The 16,883-nt window shown below is 38.3% G+C and overlaps 1 protein-coding gene across 2 annotated transcripts in view; it reads right to left on the bottom strand.

Moving 5' to 3' along the window:
• The window catches only part of fancg (FA complementation group G), a 52,129-nt gene extending 40,285 nt beyond the window's left edge, over positions 1-11,844 (bottom strand). The window contains exons 1-3 of one of the 2 annotated variants that reach the window (XM_039758333.1): positions 11,564-11,844; positions 4,989-5,067; positions 1,690-1,818 (exon numbers count right to left, since the gene is read on the bottom strand). In XM_039758333.1, the coding sequence (XP_039614267.1) occupies positions 1,690-1,818; positions 4,989-5,067; positions 11,564-11,647 (292 nt within the window). In that variant the 5' untranslated portion in view covers positions 11,648-11,844. Of the gene's footprint in view, positions 1-1,689; positions 1,819-4,988; positions 5,068-11,563 lie in introns of those variants that run through there. The other variant, XM_039758334.1, reaches the window with a different exon arrangement.
• Positions 11,845-16,883: the final 5,039 nt, after the last annotated feature.

Below are 16,883 nucleotides of genomic sequence, written 5' to 3'. Positions count from 1 at the left end.
AACTTACTTTTTCTAGCCACAATATATAGTAAACACAAGTTGTTTCCTAACTTTAATGTGAGGAACCAGAAAAAGGGAATTCATGGATTTATCTGAAGAACAAAATGACTAATGCATTTCTTTACTCACAAGCTTTTAAAATTATTCTCTTTCACTGTTCCAATTAAAATGAAAATACCGTATAATCATCAATAAAATTATCTACACAGGCTGCCATTTTAGTTCAATAAAAGTTTCAAACTCCTCCTTTGATCTTATCCACCTTGATAAAAGTGGATGTGTGTCTCTGTTAAATGACACTTGATATTGGATTTGTAAAAGAATAATGTTTGTGATTCACCAAATGTTGGAATGAAAAATGCAATGCATTTTATTACTACATGCACAACAAAATAAATTCAATAGATGGTGCATTGTAAATGTTAATGCTGAATATGCTCAACAGAGAGTAACTGCTGGACAGACAGTAATTTGCTACATTTATTTCAACCCAACTTGGATGGGTAACACAGAAAGTACAGCTTAAATGGTTATGGCCCCCTTATATAACAGCATTTACTACCTTGTGAATTCCAGAATGTAAATTGCAATTGTGTAATACAGATCCAGTGCTAAATAAAACTACCATAGGAAGGTGCAGATATTATTATCTATAGGGCCTTCAAACTGTGAAATGATCCAAGTGTCTGAACATGCTAAGGTTGTCATGTTGGACTCTATTTAATACCAGGCTGAAGACTTTTTAACTTCAGCCTAGCTATTGTATTCATCTACATTATGTAATGTCAATCCAGTAAAGGGTTGCTGTAAAAGACTATCTGTCCCACCACAATTGAGCACAAGGCAGGGACAACAAAGTAAATTTCTCATACGCAATGTAGAGACTGGAATTTGAGAAAATGACTCTGGAGCTATGAGGCTGCAGCACCATCAACAGAAAGCCTATCCTTATTTATAGATTAAGTCAGTGTTTCTTAAACTTTGTTTCCCCACACACAACCCAGTCTTGTCTTTCTTAGTGTCGTCTAGATACAGTCCATGATGTCAACGCCAATAGTCATAGATTGGGCTTCCTTTGGAGTTTCGCCACCAGCAATCATAACGAGGGATCCCCCCTTGGAGAACCTCTGCCGACAGCCATATCTGAGCAGAGTCAATTGCCTAAGCTACCCAAGGCAACCCATTACGACCCTCAAAACCCCATCTTATTGATCCAAATCCCACCTGCACCGAACCATTTGTTATGTATTGCCTTTAATTCCTGTATGTCTAATCATTTTTCTCTGATGATGACACCTGACAGGTTGTCGAAAGCTTAGGAATAAGAAAAACATTTTAAGGTACATGACTCATTTTCTCCCTTTGTGGATTACTAGCTACTTCACAAACTGTACATAACCCTTTCACATTGAATATAATGGTGAATCAAGACCTTGCGGGACACAAAAGGCAGCATAGTTCAAAAAACTATGGATTACACCATCAGTTCTAACAAAATAAATGAATAACAGTGACACTAATTACCAGTTGTTACTCACTTTTTTTTTTTACCAGTTGTTACTCACTAATTTTTTATTCATTTAAAATTTACTTACAGATACTAATGTAGAAAACGTATCATATTTTGTGTTTGTACCTCAATCAGCCACAGGTGGTCACCACTGAATTTTTCTCTTTATCATTACATACCTCTTTGCAATACGTTTTTTATTTTATTCTCATCTAGAATCATTTTATCCGAAGTGGAGAGTGAGAAAAGAGTGACATTATAAAACACAGCTACTTCCACAGGAATGCTGGCAGGTGCTGGTGGCAAACCTGAAAAGACAAAGGGCTCAAATGCATTTCAACTTTACAATATGAGGACATTACATATTTCTTTACAAGGGAGATTTAAGTAAGATTTCTGTAAAACATAATTTCTTCAACAGTTTAATAGGTAATCAGACTTAATCATCTAGTTTAACTTAATTTTGGGACAGATTTAGTTTAACTTGATTAGAACTTACGAATTTACAAAGGTCACTCCTTTAGAAGCCTGTTGATTTGGTTCTCACAGTGATGGGCACAGGTTTGTGAAAGATGTAATGGTGTGAGCAAGAGAAGAGTGCAGTCTTTATTTCTTAAGTGGAAAAAAGGCTGCAGGATGCTGACATAGTAAGGGTAAATTCTCATATTCATGATGGATATATCTTGACAAAACATGGAAGTTTTTATATTCAGATGATAAAATGAAGGTAGATACAAAACACAGACAGTAATCAGAACTATACTGTCTTACGTACAAGGAAGAAGTAAGAAGTGCAATTCTCTAATCAGATCTCTAAATTATGTTCTCTTCCAAGGAAGGGGATAGCTTATGTAAGCTCTGTGAAGACGTAATTGTTGAAAAGGGATGAAATAGAATTAATGAATGACTGACAAGACTAAGATGTTTCAGTGAAAGGGAGGAAAACTACCGTAATGTTAAGTAGAGGAATGGTGTAGAAGTAAGAACGTACCTAACAATGAAAGATAGGTATATATTTGTTTAGTATTGGGAATATAAACCAAAAAATGGTCAAATGAAGAAGAAGTAGAAGAAGAAGAGGCAAGGGGACATGATGGATCAAAGACAAATGAGTCCTGTCTCTGAGGAATGGTATTCTCAGTAATACAGAGAAATCATAACTGAATTATTTTTTTTTTTTTTTAACAGTTGTTGCTCCCAGCTTGCCACTACCATACAAATTGTTCTAATTTTACAACCAGTTTAATGTCTCATGAATACTCACCTCTTCACAAAGCATATCTGGATTAGGCAGCAGTAGCTCAGTCGGTAGAGCGGGTTGTCCAGCAATCGGAAGGTCGCAGGTTCGATCCTGGCTTCCGGCATGAGAATGCAGCTGTTGTGTCCTTGGGCAAGACACTTAACCTACCTTGCCTGCTGGTGGTGGTCGGAAGGATTGGTGGCGCCAGTGTGTTCGGCAGCCTCACTTCTGTCAGTGTGCCCCAGGGCAGCTGTGCTACATAGTAGCTTATCATCACCAGCGTATGAATGTGTGTGTGTGAATGGGTGAATGACTGTTGTGTTGTAAAGCGCCTAGGGGGGTTCTTGAACTCTAGTTAGGCGCTATATCAAATACAGGCCATTTACCATTTTTTTTTTACTTAGGCTTTATACTCTGCGCTCTCCACTTCATACCACCTTTGCTATGTAACTAGTTAATCATCTAGTTTGTGGAATGGCTACAGCAATAGGATTCTTGTCCTTACCTTTAAAATTTTGTTGTGCATAAAGTTTACACTTTCTTATCAAACACAGATATTTATTATTTTTATAAATTTTTGTAAATCACTTAATGTAAAGATATATCCCTTTAAAAGATATGTTCCAACTGCAAATGTATAATTAATAATAGATCTCTCTATTATAAAAAAAAAATCCAGGGACAGAAAGACTAGGGAGACGAGACATGATCTTCACGTGAAGATCAAGGAAGACACTTAAAAGACCTGCGAGACAAAAGAGATTAGCCACAAAGTGTCTCGAGGGGACCTTAAACATGAGACTTTGTGCCAAGATATTGACCTAGGACCGTCTCACGGGGATGTAGAACGTGAGATTCTTACAAGACACGCCCTACTTACAACCAATATCAAATAAGACCACAGGCAGCAAAACACTCAGTCATGTAAAGGCTTTGAGCAGACACAGATCCAGGGCTCTCAGCGCATATAAAGCGTATAAGGACAATACGTTATAAATGAAACATCGACAACTAAGCGAAGAAGAAAGAGCAGTGCGAAGAAAGAGACTCAAAAGTGTTGGAGAGAAAAGAAATGCAAAAAAGAAAAAGAAAAAGAATAATCAAGGTGCAAATTCAGTAAATAAGGAAAGTAATAAGCAGCCCAGAACAAGTGGAATTGAAAAAAGAGCACATCCAATCGGGCTTAGAATTAAAAGACAAAGTAGAACTTCATAAAGACGTTCAAAAACGTTGCCACTATACACATGCAGAGCAGGTTAGAGATTATGAAAGCAGTGGAATTTGAAAGGCACAAAAAAAAGTTGGCACAATACAAATGCAGAGAAAGTTAAACAATATGAAAGCAGGAAAATTAGAAAGTATTACAAAGAAAGAAAAGATCGCAGCAGCACAAACAAATGGAAATTATTACTCGAAAAAAAGGGAAAACCACCACCACGGACCAGGTGTCATTGAAAAAAAAAAAAAAAAGCAGGATAAAGTGAGGTCAGAAATAAAAGACAAATAAAAGACAAAGAGTAGAAAACAAAGAAAACCATCATAAAGAGGTTAAAAAACAAGGGGGCCAAACACATGCAGAGCAGATTAGAGATAATGAAAATTGGAATTCAAAAGACTCAAAAAAAAATGTAGGTATAAATGCAGAGTAAGATACAGAATATGAAAGCAGAAGAAAACTAAAGTGTCAAATAAAATAAAATAAAGATCGCATTAGCACAAAAAAAGAGAAATTATTACTCAGAGAAATAATGAAAAGGCGAATAGAGATCAAATATATGGACATAGGTGATATGTCAGGTCTATGTAAATATTGTAAGGCTTTGAAGTTAGAGAATTTCAAAAACGGAGTTTACCTCACATGCATTTATTGGTTACTTTGTTGAAATTCCAAACAGAGAAACTTAATCTGAATTATGGTACAAATCCATTAAACATGTGTCTCACTGACCTCATTTAAAAAATTCAGCATATTGGGACTCGAAAGATTCCAAATATTATTTTTACAGAAGTTGAAATAAAAAAGTGAAACTAATGAAATAGCAACAATTCATAGAAAAAAAAATCTTAAATGTGTGTATCTGGAAAAACAAACACAGGGGTTGGCGAGCAAAGTGAGCAGGGGGCGAAGCCCCCTAGTCTGATTAATAATAATTAGTAGCAATTAGAATACACTTAATAAGACTGCCACTGTCTTGAAGCAATTTCTGGATAGTAAATATATGTGAAATAGGAATTTACCTTGTATGGTTTGAAGAAGCTTGCTCAGCTCAATGAAGCACTGAGATAAAACAGTCCTTTCTTTGTTTTTCTTGTTTTCCTAAAAAAATAAAAACAATAATAATAAAATTACACACAAATTTACTGTGTTAAAATCATTACACAATGTTATCTATGAAATATCATGGCTTCATTTTTTACATCTGCTTTTACTAGTGAGAGTTGTAATTGCAATGGATTCTGGTAGAGATCAGACTCTAACCTACTGAAAATCCCCAGTTAAGTAATTGCCAAGAGTTCCCTGACCAGATGAGAGATACTGTATACTCCTGGCGAGCTTTTCCACATATACCTCCTGCTGAACACAAATAACAGGTGACCTTTGTAGATTCCCAAATAAATTTAAGTGGCTCCTAATGATCAAGAATGAAAGTTGCTCTTAGTTCTCTTAAACTTGTCAAGCTCTTCAAAGAAGAAAAAGCCTTACAAATCTACGGCTCTTATTTTGTCCAATAATTTCTCCAGTCACTAATTAAAAGTAAGGGCAGCAGGGTGGCGCACTGGTAGCGCTGCTGCCTCGCAGTAAGGAGACCTGGGTTCATCTCCCGGGTCCTCCCTGCATGGAGTTTGCATGTTCTCTCCGTGTCTGCGTGGATTTCCTCTGGGTGCTCCGGTTTCCTCCCACCGTCCAAACACATGCAGGTTAGGTTCACTGGCAATCCTAAATTGTCCCTGGTGTGCGTGTCCTGCGGTGGGCTGGCGCCCTGCCCGGGATTTATTCCTGCCTTGCACCCTGTGCTGGCTGGGATTGGGTCCAGCAGACCCCTCTGTGACTCTGTGTTAGGATATAGCGGGTTGGAAAATGACTGACTAAATAAAAATATGTAATCATAGGTGAGGATTCTGTAAGTTTAAAGGTTTTTGTGTTCTGGTGAAGACGTCCATTGGTTCCAATGTAAAGTGCCTTTTCTGGCAACTTTTTTTTTAATTTATGGAAAATGATGGACTTTGGAACACAATTTCATGTGGCAAGTACATATATATCATGTTTGTGAAAAAATAAACTTCAACTTGAAAAATACCAAACCTATCCTTAAGAGTAAGATATTCATCTGTGAACTTACAGTATGTCCTGTGTACGCACCACCATCAAATGCAATGCCAACAGTACTGTTACTGCTCTATTATTCTATTGGTTAAATGACCGATCCCTTCTCTTTTACTAACAACAAAGCCTCTCAAGTGCTTAAACTCCTTTTATGGGGCAGAACAATGGTGTGAGATTTTGAGGTGTTGTTTTCTCAAGCTGAACATGAAAACCACTCCTGTACATACTACATAACACAGCCAGCTGAAACCAAGAGAACTAAAACTTTATCCACCAATGGACTAGATTTTGAATACTGAGTATTTCAGTTTTTACTCAGTCTTGATGTTTGACCATAGATAGATAGATAGATATGAAAGGCACTATATAATAGGTAGATAGAAATTTCAGGCACTATATAATAGATAGATAGATAGATAGATACTTTATTAATCCCAAGGGGAAATTCACATAATCCAGCAGCAGTATACGGATACATTTTTATTACTATTTAATTTAATATTGTTTTTTGTATGTAAAAGCAGACAATAACTTTGAGTAATGTTAGCATTTACTCCCCCGGGTGGAATTGAAGAGTCGCATAGTGTGGGGGAAGAACGATCTCCTCAGTCTGTCAGTGGAGCAGGACGGTGACAGCAGTCTGTCACTGAAGCTACTCCTCTGTCTGGAGATGACACTGTTCAGTGGATGCAGTGGATTCTTCATGATTGACAGGAGTTTGCTTAGTGCCCGTCGCTCTGCCACAGATGTTAAACTGTCCAACTTTACTCCTACAATAGAGCCTGCCCTCTTAACAAGTTTTTCCAGGCGTGAGGGGTCTTTCATCTTTATGCTGCCACCCCAGCACACCACCGCGTAGAAGAGGGCACTCGCCACAACCGTCTGGTAGAACATCTGCAGCATCTTACTGCAGATGTTGAAGGATGCCAACCTTCTCAGAAAGTATAGTCTACTCTGACCTTTCTTACATAGAGCATCAGTATTGGCAGTCCAGTCCAATTTGTCATCCAGCTGCACTCCCAGGTACTTATAGGTCTGCACCCTCTGCACACAGTCTCCTCTGATGATCACGGGGTCCATGAGGGGCCTGGGCCTCCTAAAATCCACCACCAGCTCCGTGGTCTTGCTGGTGTTAAGGTGTAAGTGGTTTGAGTCGCACCATTTAACAAAGTCTTTGATTAGCTTCCTGTACTCCTCCTCCTGCCCACTAATGATGCAGCCCACAATAGCTCCCGGTGTTCAGGTTTCTGGGCATTGAGCTAGAGGATGACCTGACCTGGAGCGCCGAAACACCAAGGAGCTGCTGGAGAAGGAGCAGCAGAGACTGTATTTGAGAATTTCCCCAAAAATCTGCTCCTTGCATTTTATCACTGTCCCATCGACAGTGTGCTTATGTACAGACTGTGTGTGTGGTACGGCAGCTGCACTTCCTCAGAAAGGAAAGCACTCCACAAGGTCGTCAGGACAGAGGAGAGAACAATTGGTTGTACCCTCCCCACTCTGGAACAAATCTACACCTCCCGATGCCGCAAAAAAGCAATAGACATTTCACAGGATTCATCACATCCCAGTCATTACCTCTTCCAGCTTTTGCCATCTGGCAAGAGATACAGAGCAACGAAAACCAGGACTTTATTCAAAAGCAATCATGGCCCTGAACTCAGAATAAAACTGCTCCATATCATTCTCCCAATGTGCAATATAGACCTTAAGTCAACCAGTGCAATTTGTATATATAACAAGTGCAATTTGTATATTTTGTAAAGTACTTTTATTACTATTCAGTTTGTTATTTCTCTCCTCTTGTCTTTTTAACTCTTATGCCTCACACTGAGTCGACTGCACCTTCAATATCCGTGTTCCTTTGTAAAAGTGACAATGGCAATAAAGATCTATCTATCTACTGTATCTATCTATCTATCCATCTTTGGTTTTGTACTTTCCAGCTTTAAACAATTTCCCCTGTGCGATAATAAAGTTTACCTAATTAACACCAAGAATGTGGAAATAATTCTGATTCCAACAGTCCTGGGACCAAATTACAGCAGCCCTTCCCACCGGATACCCCAGGTTACACGATTATAAGCACTCTCCAAGATCTACAAAACACACTGGTAATAGTTGCAGTCTTCCATGACCCCATCAGATATCAGTGACAGGGCAAAAAAAAAAAACTGTCCCATTGCTCCAAGATTTAGACATAATGTTCATGCCATCAGTTAACATGAAGTTAAACTTTTATAGAATGAGGTCATACCTTATTGACTTTTTAAGAAAGGTGATTGGTGTGATTGCATCCTACTCAAACAACAGACAGCATCAACCAGACTCTTTATGATCTTCAACACAAGTTCCAGCTCCCACCAAGAAGGTATACTGACATTCTATGTCCAAAGGGAAAACTGGTAAAGGTCCATACTTGCCTAAATCTGTTTTTTATTTGTCATTTATCAGACTGCATTCATTGTGTCCGGTCAGAATGACAAATTCTAAATATGGTATTAGCCAGTAATTAGGGCTGCACAATTAATCATATATTCATATGACACAATATGCTAATCATGAAAAATATTGATTGTTACATTCTATTTAGTACTCCAGCTCTATCAGGAATCAAGGTTCCCAGTTTACAGAAGGCTAAACAAATAAGTGTTGTAATCAATCAGGGACATATTCACTAAACTCAGGTGCATTTGGGAATTGCAGGCACTGAAATCATATGAATCATGTTAGGAGCAGCCTTCAGAAAACTGAGAAGTAATGTTGACCTGAGACTTTTTAATAAGTTTTAATGCCAAAATGGAGAGAATTGTTTGTAATTAAGAATTATTTTGTTTTCTGTGCATACTGTTGCAGTACTACAAGCAAACTTTAATGAAACCATCTAAAATTCAACTACATATTTCATTTTGAAGACTACATAAAAGATAAGTTAGCAGCATAAAGTTCCAGTAACATTAGATCAGTGACACAGATAACCAATAAATACTTGCTGATGCTAGAACTCTGATCCATATCCAGCAAGCAATCAAATGCAAATTCAGACCAAACAAACCAACACCTTTGATTTAACTAAAGACAAGCCTCCGATTAAAGATGTGCACAGTGAAGGCTTTAAAAAATCATCAACACTCATGGCAACAGGTATGTCATCCTCTCTTATAATTATTTTACTGAAGTTGCTTTGCCTTTACCTTATTCCAAATTGAAATGGATATGAAACAAGTGTCACTTTATGCAACACAACAGTCTTGTGGTTTACTAGAACTATGCAAGCATATGTAATCAGAATGTTTCATTATATTGATAAGCAGATGCTTGCAATGCTGCTTCCATTAACAGAGTGAGACATACTTTACACTACTTTTCTCAAGAACAAGGACACACAAAACTTCTTAAGAGGTGGTGGTGACAAGACAACAGAGCTTTGGCAGCAGCATCTAATAATGTGCTATCATCTAAATATTTCTTGAACTTGCTATAAATACATGAACTAATAATTAATTAATAATGTGTCAACACATCTGTAAAATTGAACAATCAGTGTTTATATTCACTTCTTTATCTTGCATAACTGCTGTTTAAGATGTTATATTTTCATTTTTATATATACATGCAACTTTTGTTTTCTTAGTACAGCACAACCCCAATTTAATATTTACATGTTTAACATTTTTCTACATTTTACATTTTAGAGTGGTGGTGACACATGTTTCTTTAGAATTAACTTTTTTTTTTAATACAAATGAAGGAATGTTTGTTTTATACTTATTTTTTAATTCATAATTATTTGTGTATTTACTGTGTTTCAAAACAGCCACAAATGTTTTTAATAATTGTGCTGTATCTTTATTGTAAAAATAAAACAATAATAAAGATTATTTTTTTTAGTTTTAAACTAATCAACTGATGAGCAATTTCAAATTACCATAACACAAAATGATGGTTATCTGGTACTGTATGTGTGCAGAATACAGTGTATGCAGTTGGTAAGTACATAAGTACATATACTCTTCTACGCGGTGGTGTGCTGGAGAGGCAGCATAAAGATGAAAGACACCTCACGCCTGGACAAACTTGTTAAGAAGGCAGGCTCTATTGTAGGAGTAAAGTTAGACAGTTTAACATCTGTGGCAGAGCGACGGGCATTAAGCAAACTCCTGTCAATGATGAAGAATCCACTGCATCCACTGAACAGGATCATCTCCAGGCAGAGGAGTAGCTTCAGTGACAGACTTTTGTCACTGTCCTGCTCCACTGACAGACTGAGGAGATCGTTCCTCCCCCACACTATGCGACTCTTCAATTCCACCCGGGGGAGTAAATGCGAACATTAATTTTATTTAAATTTTTTTTCATTTTTATTACTATTTAATTTAATATTGTTTCTTTGTATCAGTATACTGCTGCTGGATTATGTGAATTTCCCCTTGGGATTAATAAAGTATCTATCTATCTATCTATATTTCACTGTAGCGCTGTTAATTGAAATGAATAATCACAATTATATCAATCTTTAATTATCAATTTTGCCATAATGTTGCACCCTTAACCAGTAATTAAAATGAATATGTGAAAAAAAAAAACATTCAATACAGTATTTAATGCATTTCGTTTCTGTTCTCTTATTTCAGAAAATCAGCAGCATCCAAAAAGGACTGGGCAATAAGTATTTTTATTAAATACTATCCTGCAGACAATTTTGCGAAAAGTCTCATTAGATTTTCTCTAATTCTGTGCCATCATGTGATTAGAATTTGCAGGTTAAATGCAAACAGGACACCAGTACAAAAAAAAAATCACAAGCAAGTTAAAGAACGAGCAACATACAGCAATCATAAAGTTTTTAAGATAGATTGATAGATACTGGATACGTATTAAACGTTACATACGCGTTAAACGTTACATCCTTCCATTATTTGAATTCATTGGACACCCGCACGACATCGCAGATATGGAAATAGCGGGCTTTATTTTAGATGCCACGGATAAGAAAATGTGAGGCAGCCAAACTACACAGTGCGCCACCTTGCTGCACTTAACAAATCAAATCAAATCATTTCACACGGCGCACAGGTCAAACACACACAAATACAAACAATTATTAAATTAGGCACTTACAACTATAAACTATTATATAATAAACTGATGGAAATACAAAAGAAAGTACTGAAGAGCAGTTTGCAACGGTAAATTCTCTGGTCTAAAAACCTAGACTGATGCCCTGTAACTTTTTTGTTGTTGTTATTATTATGATTATTAAAAGGCTAATAAATCGATTTTCATGCCAATTTACAAAATCAGAATACGTCACAACTCAGCTTTTTTTGACCCCACAACAGGTGAAACTCTGAACGTAAGGCGACAGTCTTGCGCCTTAACAGCAAAAGGACTGTCTTGTCTACTTACATTAGTGGGCAGTTAAAACATTGAATTTTATTACTGCGATAAGGTCCGAGTATGTACCTAGGCGACGCCAAGTACTCACCTCCCATCTGGTGACAATCTTATTGTTTTCCTCCGTCCACATCTGCAGACAACTGCGACGTCTCGGTCCACTCCCTTCGTCCATCCCGCGCTTCAAAGCAAGATGACAGCTACAGAATATTTTCACCTTACGATTGCCAAATCATGTCGCTAGTGCGGATTTTGAGAAGTTCGAATCATTTCCATGTTATTTGTAGTTCCAAGCATCTCCACTCTCACAGAAGCCACACGTTTCTAAAGAATGCCTTGTCGGAAGTTGACCTCCTCTAAACATGCGCCTTTCCTCTTTAGTCCCGCCCAATTACCGTTACGGTTATTCGCAATATGATTGGTGGCTAGTGACGACTGTGATCACGTTCTTGGTGATGATTGGACATTAATGCTTTCAATCTAAACAGATAAAAGTTTTCTCCCTGACGCGGGAAAGACTTTTTGCAGCAAGCGTATTCTCGGACACATTACGCGGGTCTTAAGGCATTTAGACGTTGAAAAATAGTTAACATATTGGCTACGTTAGTAAAATTTACATTTTATGTTTTCTGCAACGGCATTCCTATGACCATATACAATATAACCATCATCCATCCATTTTCTGTACTATCGGTCTGCACCACCCAATTAATCCATTTCAGGGATCCAGAGGCAGGTGAGATGATCATATTACACATCGTGCGAAGTCTTATTGTTTTAGGATTAGGATAAACAAAATCGAATGAATGACAGTATCATTTATTTTACTTTTAGTCAAGATGACGACTAATTTGTATATTTTACTATTATTATTACTATTTCTTTCCATTGATGTAGCGCTTTTCTCACTACGCAAAACGCTTGCCATAGTGAGTGGGGAGCCATTTCAATTAGTCTATATACATTATGCCACATAGAGTTCAAAATGTAAAAAATCATTATGCATATAAGAACAATGAGTACATGATAATGGTGTGATTATGATACTACAGTATGATAATAGAGTTTTGGTGTGATTATATAATAGGATAAACAAAGTAAAAAACCTTAAATTCTGGCAGAAATAAATATGATGTGCACACTATGCGTTAGTGAGTGTGTGAGGGACAGGTGGTATCCATTATTTTAGTCTACATGCAGGTTTGGTGGACTTGTGATGTTAAACTGGCCCCAGTGACTGAGTGTGTGGTGGGTATGTGTGTGTGTGTGTTCGCCCTGCGATGGACTGGCACCCTATGTGGGGATTGTTTATGCCTTGCACCTTATTGCTAGGAAAGTCACCACCACTCCAGTAACCCTGGTCAGAATACTGTACTTGGAAAATGGATGGATTGTATTGTGTTCCGATATTATGATGCACTTTGTAGCTCTTGCATAAAGCATGGTTGATTCAACACTGAAAGAAGACTTTTTTACATGGACTTGACACGAGAATCACTGGACAGCAGATTCAGAAAGTATTCAGACCTCTTCACTTTTTACACCTTTTGATGCAGTGTAGATTTCATTTTAAAGGAATTACCATTTTTTTCCATCAATTTACACTCAAGTGAAAACATGCTTTCCGAAAGGGTTGCAAATTTATTAAAAACCAAAATGAACTAAAGTCAAAACACTCTGAACCTGGATTATTGATTGTGCTGCCCAACCCACCTAGCCAACCACTTCCCAACCCTGGCATAGAATCTGTAAGCATATTTACATAATGGATGAATGTCTAGTTTTATGGATTAGTTATTGTTAGATGTAGAACCTATATTTACAATTTGGGTAAGCAGGTCCATGGCATAATATACAAGGGTCTTAATGAGTAGCTATTTTGTTAAAAAAACAACTACGACATTTTCATGTACCCAACGTGATTTATTTTTCTATAAAATCTTGTTTTCTTAGGACACATTTTTTCCATCAGTTACATTTCTGGTAGTTTAAAGATACCCTTACCGAATAACTGTCATGATTTGATATGATTTTGAGCCCTCAAATGCTGCCTTTGTTTAATTTTGTTATTAGGTCCACTTCCAGTGCTGCTCTGAGGTGGAGACATATGCATAATCGACACAAAGGGATAAAAGGACGGCTATAAATTAAAATCCTTGTCCAATCAGCAAATAACAAAACTCATTGTGCTTATTTCTCGCATGTACTTTTGGTTTTGATCCTCTTGTTCTTTTGACCATGATTATTGTCTTTCATATTGGGCTTCAGTTTCGCTTTGCTGTCCACCGTTTTTTGTTTTGTTTTTTGCACACACCTCCCTGTTTTGCTCTAAAACTTTATCTTCCAGTTTTCGGACAGAACAATAAGTCCCCTTCCAGCTGCCTGAAGACACTCACATATATAATCCACAGCATCCACTTAACAGTGTCATCTCCAGGCAGAGGAGTAGCTTCAGTGACAGACTTTTGTCACCGTCCTGCTCCACTCACAGACAGAGGAGATCGTTCCTCCCCCACACTATGCGACTCTTCAATTCCACCCGGGGGAGTAAATGCTAACATTACTCAAAGTTATTGTCTGCTTTTTTAATTTTTTTCATTTTTTTCATTTTTATTACTATTTAATTTAATATTGTTTCTTTGTATCAGTATACTGCTGCTGGATTATGTGAATTTCCCCTTGGGATTAATAAACTATCTATCTATCTATCTATCTATCTATCTATCTATCTATCTATCTATCTATCTATCTATCTATTATATAGTGCCTATCTATCTATCTATTGTGGAGGATGGCCAGCTGTTTATCCTGGCCAATACCCCCAAGCCGCCAGGTGGAGCCCTCCTTGCAGCATGGAGGTCCCCAGAAGACCAGCAGGGCATCACGGACAATGGAGTTTTAATGCACCAACCTGCTGGATGCCATGGGGGCCACGAGAGGGAGCTGCAGGGAGGACCGAAGAGTTCTTTGTGCCCTATGACCCAGAAGTTCGTCATAGGAAGAGCGACGGGCTTCCGGTGTGAGAAAAGGACTATTTACCCTGACCCGGAAGGAATAAGGACTTGTGGACTGTTGGGCAGGAACACCTCCGGGTCAGGGAGTATAAAAGGATCATGGGAACTCCCAGACAATGAGCTGAGTTGGGAGGCAGGGTGGCTAAGCGTCTGGGAGTGGAGGATTGTGATTTATTGGTTATTGTTTTTTTAAGAATAGTGGAGTGGTGGTGCTTTGTGCACAATTACTATTATAATAAATAATTATTGGATTTTTATCTGGTGTCTGACGTGTGGTCTGAGGGTACAAGGGTGTGAGCAATACCCTTTATCTATCTATCTATCTATCTATCTATCTATCTATCTATCTATCTATCTATCTATCTATAGGTTGCTGGATGGCCTCTGAGCTCTTGTAGTGTTGGTCTGACATCTAGTCGTTATAATTCCAAAAAAATTGCAATTGGGATGTAACAGACCAAAACTGTGGTGAAATTGAGGGAGAACTTCCCATCCCATCCCATTCTTTCAATTTATTTCAAGGTCAAACAAGCAGAGTGGGGCTAAGTGTTGTTTGCTGCAGGATGGTTTTCTTTCCAGAGTGTTGATCATGCAATGCACAGCAGAGCTTCTTTAATGTTTGGACATAAAGAGCAGAATTTATGGTTTCTCTAGGCTGCAGAACTTCGATCAGAACACACGTCTCTGCATCCCAAAAGACAATACCCACAATCTTTGTCACAGTCTTTGGCTTCTTTTTTCTTGGTGAATTCAGATGATGCCATTCCATGCTTTAATGTTTTGCCTTAGTGTTCGAAATGGTGAAACCAACTTATGTCAACCGTCACAATACTGAGAACCAGCTGTGACGAGATGTTTTTGCGTTGATGTTTTTGGTCTTCAGTCAGTAAATGTAGGAATCAGTGGGCACAAATTTTCCAGTACTCCAAGCTTTCAGTAATCTCTTGAACTGCATTGAATCCTATTCCTAGTTGTGTCACTCTTTCTCTCACCATCATATGTCTGTCATCTCTATTGAGTGCATTCCTTGTGTTCCGTAGAGGTTGCTCGACAGCATACTACATGCTTCACTGAACTTCTCGCAGTACTGGCAGCCATGCAAGCATCAATACGTGCAGACTAAAGCCTATGGTGAATATCAGTCAGTCAGTCATTTTCCATCCTGCTATATCCTAACACATGGTCACGGGGGTCTGCTGGAGCCAATCCCAGCCAACACAGGGTACAAGACAGGAACAAACCCCAGGCAGGGCGCCAGCCACACACACACCCACACACCAAGCACACACTAGGGACAATTTAGGATCTCCAATGCACCTAACCTGCATGTCTTTGCATGTCTGTGGGAGGAAACCGGTTCCTAAAGTCCTCCTGTCTACCACACTATTCTGTAATGTGTCCCACATGTCTTTGACTCTCTGTGGGAAGAAAAGCTTCCTAATGTTTGTGTGAAATTTACCCTTAACAAATTCTAAACTGTGTTCTTGTTGAATTCACTATAAAGTGACAATCTCAAACCACTGTGCTAATTCCCTTCTTAGTTTTAAACACTTTGCTCAGGTCATCTCTTAACCTCTGTTTGCTTAAACTAAAAAGGTTCATCTCCTTTAATCTTTCCTTATAACTCATTCTCTGCAGTCCAGAAATCAGCCTAGTTACTCCTGTCTGCTATATCTCTTTTATGGCATGGAGAACAAAACTGCACACAGTACTTCAGATGAGTGCATTATATAGCTTATCCATAACCTCCTTTGACTTGTACTCCACACATCAAGGCGCTATATAACTTAACCTTGATAGCCATCTTAATGGCTGCTGAACACTGTCTGGCAGTTGAGAGTGACGAGTCCATTACAACTCCTAAATCCTTCTTATAAGTAGTACTATAAAGCTGAAGACCTCTCATCCATCCATCCATCCATTATCCAACCTGTTATATCCTAACTACAGGGTCATGGGGGTCTGCTGGAGCCAATCCCAGCCAACACAGGACGCAAGGCAGGAAACAAGTAGGCCACTGCAGGGCGCACACACATACACACCAAGCACACACTAGGGACAATTTAGAATGCACCTAACCTGCATGTCTTAGGACTGTGGGAGGAAACCCACACAGACACGGGGAGAACATGCATACTCCACGCAGGGAGGACCCGGAAAGCAAAGCCAGGTCTCCTTACTGCAAGGCTGCAGCTCTACCACTGCGCCACCGTGTTGCCTGGTGAATATCAACCATGGGAATTTCCTGTTTAACAAGAAATTCAATCACAGCATTCTTATGGAACAATACATCACTGTCAAACATTTGTCTAACATCTGTGTTGTCAGGTGATTTAAGCTAATGACATCATTAGTAACGCAAAGGTGTGACAAGAAATGGCACTACCTGTCAAACAA

The sequence above is a fragment of the Polypterus senegalus genome, chromosome 7, assembly GCF_016835505.1.
Source record: "Polypterus senegalus isolate Bchr_013 chromosome 7, ASM1683550v1, whole genome shotgun sequence".
NCBI classification, from domain to species: Eukaryota; Metazoa; Chordata; class Cladistia; order Polypteriformes; family Polypteridae; genus Polypterus; species Polypterus senegalus.
The sequence above is the reverse complement of the archived record's forward strand: the minus strand, read 5'-3'. Positions and strand labels throughout refer to the sequence as shown.